General features: G+C 38.2%; 1 protein-coding gene across 3 annotated transcripts in view; it reads left to right on the top strand.

The window, feature by feature from the left end:
• LOC144970448 (cytochrome P450 3A24-like) overlaps nt 1-14138 on the top strand; it is a 24616-nt gene extending 10478 nt beyond the window's left edge. For 2 of the 3 annotated variants that reach the window (XM_078910110.1, XM_078910108.1), the window contains exons 3-8: nt 625-781; nt 2159-2387; nt 3854-4181; nt 7812-8099; nt 12119-12250; nt 13778-14092. In XM_078910110.1, coding sequence (XP_078766236.1) covers nt 625-781; nt 2159-2387; nt 3854-4181; nt 7812-8099; nt 12119-12250; nt 13778-13960 — 1317 coding nt within the window. In that variant the 3' untranslated portion in view covers nt 13961-14092. Of the gene's footprint in view, nt 1-624; nt 782-2158; nt 2388-3853; nt 4182-7811; nt 8100-12118; nt 12251-13777 lie in introns of all 3 variants that reach the window. The other variant, XM_078910109.1, reaches the window with a different exon arrangement.
• Nucleotides 14139-14341: the final 203 nt, after the last annotated feature.

The raw sequence follows: 14341 nt of genomic DNA, 5'->3' as shown, positions 1-14341 counted from the left end.
TAGATCTAGATATGTATATTGTTTCGTAACAAATGTGACGATTTTGCTGTAGGTGGTAAGGAGAGGGTTAATGACTTAGAAATGTTCATGGAGTTCTGAAATTGGAGCCAACAATTCGTCATTCTACCAATTTTTCGTAGACCTAGGCAGGTCTGACCTAGGTACCCTCATGATTGTGATATGATACAAGATAATATATTATTGTTAAAAGACTATCTCTTGTTTAATTAAGTACCAACTGGTACATAACAATGCACAGATAAAATTGGCCTAAAGCCAAAAGGAGCACGATTTCCCCTTGATGTAAAGTTTACCTCGTTTGACAACACAAAGTTGAGTCGGTAGAAAAGGCTATGTACTCACATCTCCTCACCATACTCTGTCTGGTTGGTGTAAAATGAGTAACAGCGTTAATTGGCTATTACCAACGTTGCTCTTTTCGAGTGTCTTATTATCTTTCCTACATGTAAAGTGATTCATTTTTGCTTTGAGCAGTGTACTTTGCTATTTATAAAAGCTCTCGTTAAAAAAACATCTTTACTTAAAAATATAATCCAAATATATAAATAAATATTTTTTTTTTGCTGATAATCCCCGAGTCACAATTTTATCCTTTCCATGTAGGTGTATGGATATTTTGACCCCGGTTGTCCCCTCATGGTCGTCCGCGACCTTGACCTTATTCGTGACGTCACCATCAAGCATTTCAACAAGTTCGTCAATCGGAGACAATTCTTCACCAATGAGAAACCATTTGACAAGATAATCTCGATGCTCAAAGGTAATCGTGCCAAGTTTAATTTAAGTCTTCTGTCACAAATATTTATAAACATACCTTTATTCAGCTCAAAATATTTTTTTTCCTTTAGGGTCTATCCGAGATTTTGCTCCCAGAAAGATTTAAAGCTGTGCTCGAACCCGATCCTCTAAGCCTTATCCAATCGGCCATTTTACGCATCCACTCCCCCCTCCACCTGATAACATCGTTAACGTTTAAATTCGTGATTGCATATCTGGAGGTCCGGAAAATAGTGATGGAGCACTCGCCTAACAATATCGGTCCCCGTTACAATCGAGACTTCTTCATCCCCCACCCATTTCGTCTAGGCACAATAACATTTTGATATCTTGTTTTGCTTATTTGATTAATATTGTTCTATAAATTTCACGCATTTTCCCACCACAAAACAGATGAATAAATAAACACATAAAGAAAGAAAGTAAGTAAGTAAGAGATAAAGAACGAAATACACTCCACCACTCACGTGAAACATTGCACCATTTAAAATCCGAAAGGCATAATAACGTCACATGTCTTCCTTTACGTTGACGTCTTCCTTATATTTTATGATGAAAGGGACGAAAGTCAGTTATATATAAACATTTGTAGTAATCAGATAAGAGTAGCTTTCCTTGCCAGTAATTTAAGCGAGAGAGGGGATCTCACTCTTACTGGATTACTAACATATTCTTTATACCTGACTCGTCTCTCTTACATCATAAAATAAGAAAGATCACAAAGGAGAGCAAAACAAATCCGACGCGACAATTGCATTCAGTGGCGTAGCTTAACAACTCATTTTGGGTTATTTGAAATAGTTTAATAATAGATAGCATTTATTTGTATTTCACCGCGTGGAAAACAGCCTCACCGCGTTTAAACTTTGTCTATTCGTTGGTGGACAACGGCGATATAACTCATTGGACGACACAAGCACCCCGTTAGGTGCTTATACACTTTTCGGACAAAAACATTGATGTAAAAAAAAATATTGATGGATGCCCTGTAGTTCAGAGCATATTAAAATGAGTAAGATCAACTCACATTTCTGCCGTACTCTGGCAGATTTGTCCAAGACAACCAAGGCGTCTCGCTCGTCAGTTGGATGGTTTTCTTGGATGCATGTTTGTTTAGGGTTCCTTGCTCACATTCTTTCACCGTACTCAGGTGTGAAGTGAGTACCTAGCTGTCAACAGCGTTATCTCTGTTTGAAAAAAAAAAAAGAACTGTAACATCACCTAAGCGGTGTCGTGTCTCGTCTTATATGTTAAGTGTTTCTATTGGTTAGGGACCCATTGTAAATCGCTTTGAGCACGTTTAGTGGATATTGCTCTATATAAATGCTCAAGTTTTAATGATCTGTATTTTCCTCTGCAGACGACAACTGGAGAAGCGTAAGGCAGACCATCAGTCCGACTTTTAGCTCCGGAAAACTCAGACGGATGTGTCAGCATGTGGAAGCCAGCTCTCGTGCTCTCGCGTCCAATCTACGAGAGTTCTGCGAGAATGGGACCGAGGTTGAACTCAAGGATGTCATCTCCTGCTTCACATTGGATGTTATAGCTAGTGCTGGATTTGGTGTCAGCATGGACACCCTCAAGGACAGGTAGTTTTGATTTTTTAAAAAAACCTCTTTATTCATCCCATAGGGGAAATTTGTCTCTAGGGTCTATTCCAAAGAAAGACTGGAAAGACCCAGGCGTTAGCCGCATTGCAGCGCCGCAAAATGAGCTAGGGTGAGGTGACTATCTCAAGGCCACACAGAGCAGCGGCGGGTAATTGAAATCGGTACCTTTCGGGTACGAAGCAACGACTGTACCGCTGAGCCACGCTGCTCTTTTTTTATTTGTTTGTTTGTTTGCTTTTGTTTTTGTTTTAGTTTTGTTCTGAGTCGGTGCCAGTAGACACGGTTTTAATAAATAGGAAAATGATAGTGTCCTATTTTTTCCCTATTTTTCTGTGTTGAGAATATTGGCTATTTAAGCTTAAATGCTGGCCAACTACTTCGCGGCGTTTGTGTGTGTTGAACCCGTGACCCCAAGAAGTTGGGGAGAGAGGCTCTAGTTAGATTAAGGTTTGAAGCGACATTTTCTGGGGGTAGTGGATAGTTCATATGGAAGAGTCACGATCTCCCAGACCAGTTTTTATTCTCTGTTGTCTTCTGGCACTTTTCTACTCACTTCATTTTCTTGTTACTATTTTTTTACCGAAAGACTGCCGAATTTCGGTCGGTTTGATTCTGTATTGGTGGACAGGGAATTTTGCCAACCACACGCACGATAACACGGGTCGTTTATCGTTTATAGGTCGTTTCCGTGTTTATGGACACGCAGCCATAGAGCCATCACAGATTACGAAGCCAAGGTTTACCGAGGTATCTGGAGCGTTGAGTTACTTGGTACTCTTTGGATAGGCCGGTTGTATATCCTAATAAATTTTTACTTTTACTCTGATCTCACAGACCCACTTTTAAACCTTTTAGTTCGTCTACATCGCTATTGAACTCAAGAAGAAACCATTTTTTTTTTGTTCCAAGAAGGAGTAAGAATAAGTGGTGTGAATATTATATATATATATATATATATATATATATATATATATATATATATATATGTGTGTGTATATACCTCTCTCTCTCTCTCTCTCTCTCTCTCTCTCTCTCTCTCTCTCTCTCCATTTCCGGTTCAATGTAAAAAAAAACAAAAAAAAAAAAAAAAAAAAAAAACAACCGTGAGGATTTATGTAGTGCAATATCCACTAAACGTGCTCCAAGCGCATTACAAGAGGGCCTTAGTTAACAGCAAAATTTAACATGTATGATGAGAGATAACGCCTGAGAGGCGATATTATATTTTTTTCGGACAGAGACAACGCTGTTAACGGCCAGGTTCTCATTTTACACCTGAACACGATGAGAGAATGTGAGTAAAGAGCCTTTTCCAAAATTTCACCTATACGCTCAGAGCGTGACTCGAACCCTGAACCTTAGTATCCGAAGTCTAGTCATACCACTAGACGACATAACCACACTACATTGCAATGTTTGTTTATTTTCGTTCTGTCCATAATTAGGTCAAGTCCTTTCGCTATTGCAGCCAAGAAGATCGTCGGATTCAGTGGTTGGATGGCCAGTTTCGTGGTCCTCTTCCCTCCGCTGGTCAAGGTCCTCATTAAGCTGGGATGGACGGCTTTCGACAAAGAGTCTGTCCAGTTCCTGTCGTCCTTCGCAGACCAAGCGGTCGAGGGCAGGAAACGACAAGCCCAGGCGCAGACAACGTCTCGGCAGGACTTCTTACAGTTAATGATCAACGCAGAGAGGTCGGGGTTTGAACCAAAGGGAGATGATACTGGGTATTCGGAATCAGATCACTCGAAGACGCTTTCACAAGAAGAGATTAAGGTAAAAAAAAATCCCCCCCCCCCAAAAAAAAAAAAAAATAAAAATAAACAAACAAACCCCCCCCCCCCAAAAAAAAAAAAATTAAAAAAAACCCCAATCAAACAAAAACAAATAAACAAACAAACAATCCTCCCCAAAAAAGCTTTATCATGTTATAGAGCAATATTCACTAACCGAGCTCAAAGCGTTTTACAAGGGATCCCAAGCCAGCAGCAATACTTAACATATAGGATTAGACATGACGCCAGCAGTTAGGCGGTATTGAATTTTTTTCAGATAGAGACAACGCTGTTAACGACCAGTTACTCATTTTACACGCGAGTTCGGTGAGAGAATGTGAATAAAGAGCTTTTTTTTCCAAGGTTTCAACTATGAACCGCTCAGAGTGGGATTTGAACCCAGGACCTTCCGGTCCGAGGGCGAGTGCCATACCGTTACACCACATAGCCTCACAAAATATCTGGGAAAGTGTATGCTATATTTGATATTTTCAGAATAAAAATGGAACTAACTCAATGTCTTCATCTTTAACCTCTCGCGTTCAATGTTTTTGCTTGATGGTGCTGCGAAGGTTCACATTCAGGTACGCGTACTTTTGTGAGGAATATAGGCATTAACTCTCTCCTTACCGATCATTTTCAGTATTTTTCCCAAAAATGGCAGGCTTACCCAGCAGAAAAATTTATTTTTTAAACTCAAACAATCTCTCTACAAAACAACTTTATATTCTTATTGATTAAACAAAGATCATTCTTCAAAGCTTATGATGTACAAAATAAATCTGAATAAGAAAAAAAAAGTATATTGTGTCGAAAAAAAATGCCACGATTTTGCTGTTGGTGGCAAGGAGAAGGGTAAATCGTCCCAACTATCAGATAACCTCTGTGGTGTAATGGTGACACGTCTGACTGGTAATCAGAAGGTCTGAGGTTCAATCCCATGTCGAGTCAGGCTGATTAAACTTTTTTTTTTTTTTGGGATGCCTTTTTACCCCAAGTACTTTTCTTATGTACACTTTTTCAGATCTTTGCCTTACACAAGTCCTGCTCCCTAATTTGTCTCTCTGATATTCCCTCAAAATAGTGCAGCTATTTCTAATAATATATTTATGTATGGCTTGGATCTCTGCTCGAGTACTCTATTTATAAGGATTCACAATATCAAAGGCTAGTGCTGTTTTTAGTTCCTATGCCCTTCTTTCTAATAATATATTTATGTGTGACGGATCTCTACTCGAGTACTCTATTTATAAGGATTCACAATAGAGCAGTAAAGTTAGGTGCCCCAAAGGTAAACAAAGGTCGAGAAGCACGTGGCAAACCACATGTTCCTGTCTTGACAGCTTACGTTCCAATGTAAATAATAGAAAAAAATAACCTTTAAAATTTGGCTGTTAGGTGGCAAAAGAAACACATATTCATAAATACTCGATCATGCATCAAATAATGTCTAGATATGGATATTTCATGGAACAAAAGTTAAAATTTTCTAAAATTTATCAAAAGTTACAGTCTATCTATTTTTAGACCAGAGCAAATTATTGCGCTGGTGTGAACAAAACGAGAATTATTGGGAGCCTGATTTTCATAATAATTTAGCCTTATATTATTATTTCTGCAACTGTTAGATTTTATGTAAACATATTTTCAATACTGAAAGTGTATTGCCTACAACTCAAACTACAAAATTGGGAGACCTATATTGTGCGTAAATTATTCCGGTCCCTAACGGAAATCACTAGCAACTTGTTATTGTTTACGTTTGGGGCACCTAACTTTACTGCTCTATATCAAAGGCTAGTGCTGTTTTTAGTTCCTATGCCCTTCTTTCTAATAATATATTTATGTGTGACGGATCTCTACTCGAGTACTCTATTTATAAGGATTCACAATATCAAAGGCTAGTGCTGTTTTTAGTTCCTATGCCCTTCTTTCTAATAATATATTTATGTGTGACGGATCTGTACTCGAGTACTCTATTTATAAGGATTCACAATATCAAAGGGCAGTGCTTTTTAAAAAGTTCCTTTTCCCATCCTGTCCTGTTTACAGTCACATGATCAGAGTTTTGACCTTCCTCTTGAACAGTTAACCACCGAACTCTTATTTATGAATTTGGCCAGAAATCTCGTTCTTCAAATATCGATCGATTTAAATTACTCTTATCCTGGTAAAAACTCTCAAACCTGGGACTTCGCGAAATTCCAGGTTTGATAGTTGTTTATTTATTTATTTATCTTTTTTTCCAAAATGATGGTCATTTAAATCGATCGACATTTGAAGGGCGAGTTTTCTGGCCAAATTCTAACTGTCGTTAGTTGTGCTCAAGGAAACTAGTGATCCCATTGGTTGCACAATTGAATACAACTCACGATTTGATTTCTTATGTGGCCAAAGACTTGTCTCTTGACGTCATTTTTTGGTCAGTGTCAACGCAACCATCGTTATGTTATAGCCTGACACTGAAATCCAAAAAGACTGGCAGTTTGATGTCATTATTTGGTTTTTGCACCGACTAATGAGTTGTCGTTATTAGAGCTCATGGAAACAAGTTATAGATAGTTCGAAGTTGACGTCACTCAGTTCTTTGTTATTGTTTTTTTTTTGCCATCCACGTTTATGAGTAACTCTCACGAAACTGTATTAAGCTGACTATAAACGATCATGTTACACAAAGTTTTGTGTGTTGGTTCGTTATACTTCCGGATGACAATGTTGTGAACTCCTTAGCCAAGCGCATACTATCTATATGTAAACGATGGCTCAGGTCTGAGCTTGTTGCACATGTTGTGTATAGATAGTTCGAAGATGACGTCAATCAGGTCTTTGTTACTGTTTTTTGCCATCCGCGTTTATGAGTTTTTGTGTGTATCCATGAACGTTTATAGTCGGGTTAATACAGTTCAGTGAGCATTACTCATAAACGCGGATGGCAAAAAACAATAACAAAGACCTGAGTGACGAATCTTCGAACTATCTATAGAAGGACTAAAGTTGACGTCACTCAGCTCTTTTTTATTGATTTTAGCCAGCCTTTTTTATTAGTTGTTCTCAATAACTTAAATACTACCAATCAGACTACAAACATTCAAGGTTACACATAGTTTTGTGTGTTGGTACATTATTGATGCTTTGCGCTTATTCAAAAAGTTCACACGTACCAACTCACAAAACTGTGTTTAACCTTGATTTATAGATAGAATGAAGTTGACGTCACTTAGGTCTTTGTTATTGTTTTTTGCCATTCGCGTTTATGAGTAATTCTCACCAAACTATTAACCAGATAATAAACGACAAAGATTACATATAGTTTTGTGTGTTGGTCCTTATAACTTCCGGATGGCAATGTTGTGAGCTTCTCAGCCATGTGCAAACTTTCTATAGATAGTATGCGCTTGGCTCAGAAGCTCACAACATTGCCATACGGAAGTAGAACGAACCAACACACAAACCTATGTGTAACCTTTAACGTTTATAGTCTGGTTGATACAGTTTAGTGAGAATTACTCATAAACGAGGATGGCAAAATAACAATAACAAAACCTGCGTGACGCCATCTTCGTTCTATCTATATCCGTCTGGCGGGTGTTATGAGTATTTTACCTAAACTCAATACATTAATCAATTTCAGAGCCAAGCCATCATCTTTATCCTGGCAAGTTATGACACCGTGTCCACCGTCTTCTCCTTTGGGCTCTTCGCCTTCGCCCACCACCCCGACGTCTGCCACAAGATCCAACAAGAACTGGACACGGTCCTGGGAGACGGACCTCCCTCTTACGACAATGTCCAGTCTCTTGTCTATCTTGACCAGTGTGTCTATGAGGCATTGAGAATGTTCACCCCGGTCATCTTCGTGGACAGAGTGTGTACGGAAGACTGTGTTATCGGAGATGTACACATCCCGAAGGGAATGGTGGTGTGTATCTTTGTTCAGACATTGGGTGCCAAATGCTCCCCAATTAATTCTCTCCTTACCGTCCATTTAACGGGTTTTTTTCCACTAGAAACGTCATTAGTGTTGGGCGCATATCACAAATTTTCGATATCGATACGATACGATATTTCGTCACACAAAATATCGATATATCGATATTTATCGATGCAAAGGTTTTATACATCGATATTTCGAAAATCGATCAAAATTAGGATAAATACGCTTGTTACTCCACCTCACTATTCACGAAAGAGTTCGTTTCTCTATTTGTTTAATGATTTTTGTTGTTGTTTTTGTCCCACGTGGCCAAAAACTACTAACACTCTGACCCCCTTAAAATAGTCATTGATTTTGATAAACAAACAAAAAAACTACTGACCTAGGGGATCATCATCACATTTTAAAAATGAGATTCTCCGTATGGTCAATGTTGGCCACGCACCTGGTCATCCAGCAGCCCTATGTAAATTTCAAGCGTAACCAAGGAATTTACCCAATGGAAACCGTACGGTGCTCTTATTGGCTAACCAACCAGCGGCCTCGATGAGAAAAATATCCGCCATTGAGACGTTGGCTGGGAATCGCGTTACTATAGTAAACAAGCGCTGATTGGCCGTTCATGAAATCTAAGAAAATAACTTCCTGATCGCTCGTTTAACTCAAAATTATTCAAAACGATGTCTCTAAAATGATATAAATGTGACTTCTTAAGGTTTTCTTCACGGTCAAAACCACACAACATTCTATTAATGATTACGTCCGAGGCAAAAAGGAATATTGACAGGTCGACCGAGAGTTGAACTCGTGAGACGACAAACATCAATGCGAGTTGTAGCGAGAGTCAAGCTATTGTTTGTCTTGTCCTGTTCTATATAGAGAAAGGGATAAATAGTATACCCTCGTGTGTGAGTGGTTGCGCGTCATAGTCATGTTTTTAAATTGTTTCTGTTGTTTATGTGTGTAGTGATGACTCTCTCACACTCAATTTCAATGCCGAAAGAGGAATTCCCGCACACAAGAAAGGGGAATTGGGGTGGTATTTGGCATACATATTGTATAGTAACTAGTTCTAAATAGATAACTGATTAGAATTATATTATGATATATAAACACAATGCCAAATACAATTCCGAAGTTTCCTTATTTCAAATGAAGTAAAGCTCCAAAACCTAATGGTAGTGATTATAGTACTGGTGTTAGTGAGGTGATGTGGTGTTGGTGGTGGTTGTAGTTGTAGTAGTAATAGTGATGATGATGTGGTGGTGGTGATGATTGTAGTTGTAGTAGTAGTGGTAGTGATGATGATGTGGTGGTGGTTGTAGTTGTAGTAGTAGTGGTAATGGTAATGATATGGTGGTGGTGGTGGTTGTAGTAGTAGTGGTCGTGATGATGATGTGGTGGTGGTGTTTGTAGTAGTAGTGGTAATGATGCGGCTATGTGGTCTAGTAGAATGACACTCGCTTTCGGATCGGAAGGTCCTGGGTTCGAGCCTCGCGCTCGGCGCATAGTTGAGTCCTTGGAAAAGGCTCTTTACTCACATTCTCTCACCGTACTCAGGTGTAAAATGAGTACCTGGCCGTTAACAGAGTTGTCTTTTTCCGAAAAATTGTAATATCGCCTTTAAGGCGTCATGTCCCGTCCTACATGTTAAATGTTGACCAGGGACCCCTTGTAAAGCGCTTTGAGCAAATTTAGTAGATATTGCACTATATAAAGCTCAATTAAAAAAAAAAATATTTCAATGATGATGATATGGTGGTGGTGGTTGCAGTAGTAGTAGTGGTAGTGATGATAATGTGGTGGTGGTTGTAGTTGTAGTAGTAGTGATAGTGATGATGATGTGGTGGTGGTTGTAGTAGTAGTGGTAGTGATGATGGTGTGGTTGTGGTGGTTGTAGTAGTAGTTGTAATGGTGATGATATGGTGGTAGTGGTGATTGCAGTAGTAGTGGTAGTGATGACGATGTGGTTGTGGTGGTTGTAGTAGTAGTGGTAATGGTAATGATATGGTGGTAGTGGTGGTTGTAGTAGTAGTGGTAATGGTAATGATATGGTGGTGGTTGTAGTAGTAGTGGTCGTGATGACGATGTGGTTGTGGTGGTTGTAGTAGTAGTGGTAGTGATGATTATGTGCTGGTGGTGGTGCAGTAGTGGTAGTGATAATGATGTGGTGCTGGTGGTTGTGGTAGTAGTGGTAGTGATGCTATTGTGGTGGTGGTTGTAGTAGTTGAGGTAGTGATGATGTGGTGGTGGTTGTAGTAGTAGTGGTGGTGGTGGTTGTGGTAGTAGTGGTAATGATGATGATATGGTGGTGGTGGTTGCAGTAGTAGTGGTAGTGATGACGATTTGGTTGTGGTGATTGTAGTAGTAGTGGTAGTGATGATGATGTGCTGGTGGTGGTGTAGTAGTAGTGGTAGTGATAATTATGTGGGGCTGGTGATTGTAGTAGTAGTGTTAGTGATGATATTGTGGTGGTGGTTGTAGTAGTAGATGATGTGGTGGTTGGAAAACACATTACAGGTTATTATAATACATGATTACACACATTCTCTAACTTCATTTTTTGACAGCTTCATTGTGCCATAAATATACGCAACAGTTCTGAAACATTTTATTGTGGATTTTGATATTGTTTGTTGTTTTTCTTGTGTCGTTATGTTGACATAGAGACCGAATGAATGGTAATGACTACATTCTCAGCCAACAATAAAATGGCGCTGAATGCTTTCATTGGTTGACACTTTTTAGGCTTCGTACGTATTCTCATTCGTTTAATTCTATGAGCGTAACTTATATCGATATCGATAAGGCGTTTTGAAATCGATATGATTCGATATTGTCATTCATATCGATATATCGATATTGCGATACGATATGCCCAACATTAACTGTCATACCCATCCAACATAAATATTAAAAAATTCTAAATCAACAGGATTATGTACAAGGGTAGATTGAAAAGTCTTGATGCTGCTCTTGTCTTTTCAAAACTATAGATACGACATTGACAAAGGTATCAAAACAAAGCTTAGTTTATGTCATTTCCGGGTATCATTTTAAAATTCAACACAGTCACCGTTCCCATCCACAAAGAGCTTCCAACAAATAAAATAAATCGAAATCAAGAAATAGCAACTAAACAAAACTTGGTGACCTAGATAATTGAAGAATAAATTACACACATTTTGATCTCCTACTGATGAGTTCAATACAATCGGAGATATTCAAATATGCGTCAAGACATTTCAGTCAAGCCTAGTACATCCTATACGTTCAATTTTGTTCAGCAAAACTAGCTGTACAACACAGCTTTACGTTCCTGTAACAATAGCATAACAGATTCTTCAAATTATGTACAGCACAGCTTTACGTTCCTATAACAATAGTAAAACAGATTATTCAAAATAGGTGAAGTACACAAGAAAGCTGGATGTGAAAAAATGCTGGTTACATCGTAACGGACCCGACGATTTCCCTATGGTTGGTAGGGAGAGGGTCATTCACAGAGACACAATTTGTTAATAGTTTTATATAATGTTTGAAACCAGCGCGCTAAAATTAGCAAAACTACATTAAAAATAATCCCACGATACAACAACACATCAAAACAGTTGCGATGAAGTATTTTTTTTTAAACTCTTAAAAAGAAGAATACAAAGAGAGACAAACAAAGAACAATTGAATTCCTAAGTTGAAAATGGCGTTTACCCAACATGGTTTTTATTCGGTGATTTCATTATGTCTTAACAACATGATACACCAATTCCCTTTTACTATAGTACGTGTTACCTCTTTGGAAAAAAAATAATACCAACATGAATTCAGTTCAAAATGTATTAATTGAATGATTGATTGATTTATTTGTTTATTTATTTACTTTATTATTTATTTCATTTCTTTATCATTCTAGTCATTCATTCTTTTATTTATTAATCAATCTATTTATTTTTATCCGTTCATTTATTTACTATTAATATTCTCATCTCATTTATCTTTAATGATAGGTTATGCTCCCCGTCTTTGCCATCCACCGGAACAAGGAAATATGGCCTGACCCCGACACATTTGACCCTGACAGGTTCAAGGCCGAGAACAAAGAGGCTCGCCATCCTTTTGCCCACATGGCGTTTGGACACGTGAGTAAAATAACGCAGTCTGTGAAAAAAAGGCTTTTTGTAGCTTATATCAACTATTCTAACGTAGGCATATTGATGAGGCTTATTTATTCTATGTGTAATATTACAATCCCTGAAAAAAAAAATTCGATGGTCACAGCAAACGCTTGTTAATGGGCATGATCTATAGATAGTTCGAAGATGACGTCACTCAGGCCTTTGTTATTGTTTTTGCCATCCGCGTTTGTGAGTTGTTCTCACTAAACTGTATTAACCAGACTATAAAAGTTCAAGGTTACACAGAGTTTGTGTGTTGGTCCGTTATACTTCCGGATGGCAATGTTGTGAACTCCTTGACCAAGCGCACTTTTATTGTCTGGTTAATACAGTTTAGTGAGAACAACTCACAAACACGGATGGCAAAAACAATAACAAAGGCCTGAGTGACGTCATCTTCGAACTATCTATATATGGTCTGAAGATGACGTCACTCAGGCCTTTGTTATTGGTTTTGCCATCCGCGTTTGTGAGTTGTTCTCACTAAACTGTATTAACCAGACTATAAAAGTTCATGGTTACACAGAGTTTGTGTGTTGGTCCGTTATACTTCCGGATGGCAATGTTGTGAACTCCTTGGCCAAGCGCATTCTATCTATACACAATGCAAAGCGACGAGCACGAAAAGAAAACGAGCAGCGAGTTGTATTCAATAGATAGAATGAAGTTGACGTCACTCGGGTCTTTGTTATTGTTTTTTGCCATCCACGCTTATGAATATTTCTCACTTAACTGTACTAACCAGACTATAAAGGTTACACATAGTTTTGTGTGTTGGTCTGTTATATTTCCGGATGGAAATGTTGTGAGCTTCTTAGCCAAGCGCATTCCATCTATAGTTTAACAAATGAGATCATAATTTGTTTCCTTGAACACTACGAATCACATCCCACGTTTTACTTTCTTTTGGTGATCGTATTGTGACGTAATTTTTAGGTAAGTATTATGCTATGATTTTACAAATGTTGACCCAAGTTGCTGTAGGTCATTACCTTCACTTTTTAAGTTTCATGTATTTTATGATATGTTATCCAACAAGAATTAAATGCTGTAAAGCGTTAAGGACATAGTAATAAAGCCGTTGTTATAAATGATCTATAAGCGTTGTATGTGGTTTTGTGGTATGACACTTGCCTTCGAATCGGAAGGTCCCGGGTTCGAGTCCTGCTCAGGGCGGCGCATAGTTGAGTTCTTGGAAAGGGCTCTTTACTAACATGTTCGTACAATACCCGCGTGCAAAATGAATACTTGGCCACTAACAACGTTGTCTCTGTCGGAAAAAAAATATTTTTAATATCGCCTAACAGTCGTCATGTCTCGTCCTACATGTTAACTGTTGCTGCTGGCTAGGGACCCCTTGTAAAACGCTTTGAGCACGTTTAGTGGATATTGCTCTAAATAAATGCTCTAGATTTCTTTAATTGATGTATTTCTAGATGTAGACTACGCCACAATATTTAAAAAAAAAATCATTTATTGTATCATTTCCAGGGACCAAGAAATTGTATAGGGATGCGTCTAGCCCTCTTACAGATCAAGGTAGCCCTGGCCTCCATTATGCAGACTATGACCCCAGTGCCTTGTGGGAAATCTGTCTATCCGCCAATACTTTCTAAATATCAGATGAGAGCAAAAGACGGGTTGTGGATCAAAATGGTGGATAGGAAACAATAGTTAATAAACTGGGTAGAGGAGAGGCAGTGATTGCATCGTCACAACTTTGAGGAAACGATCGTAGCCAATATTGTAATTACAGCCTTATGACAGTAGTAGAACAAAATAAACATCGTGCATGAGAGATACAGGTTGTATATATATATATATATATATATATATATATATATATATATATATATATATATATATATATATATATATATATATATATATATGATAGGATTGACATATAAATAGAAAAATAGGCAGATAGACATACATATATACAGAGAGAGAGAGAGAGAGAGAGAGAGAGAGAGAGAGAGAGAGAGAGAGAGAGAGAGAGAGACCAAAAGACGGGATGTGGATCAAAATGGTGGATAGGAAACGATTGTTAAA

Source organism: Berghia stephanieae, chromosome 4, assembly GCF_034508935.2.
Source record: "Berghia stephanieae isolate SIO BIC M18660-M18661 chromosome 4, UCSD_Bste_1.3, whole genome shotgun sequence".
Lineage (NCBI taxonomy): Eukaryota > Metazoa > Mollusca > Gastropoda > Nudibranchia > Aeolidiidae > Berghia > Berghia stephanieae.
The sequence above is the reverse complement of the archived record's forward strand: the minus strand, read 5'-3'. Positions and strand labels throughout refer to the sequence as shown.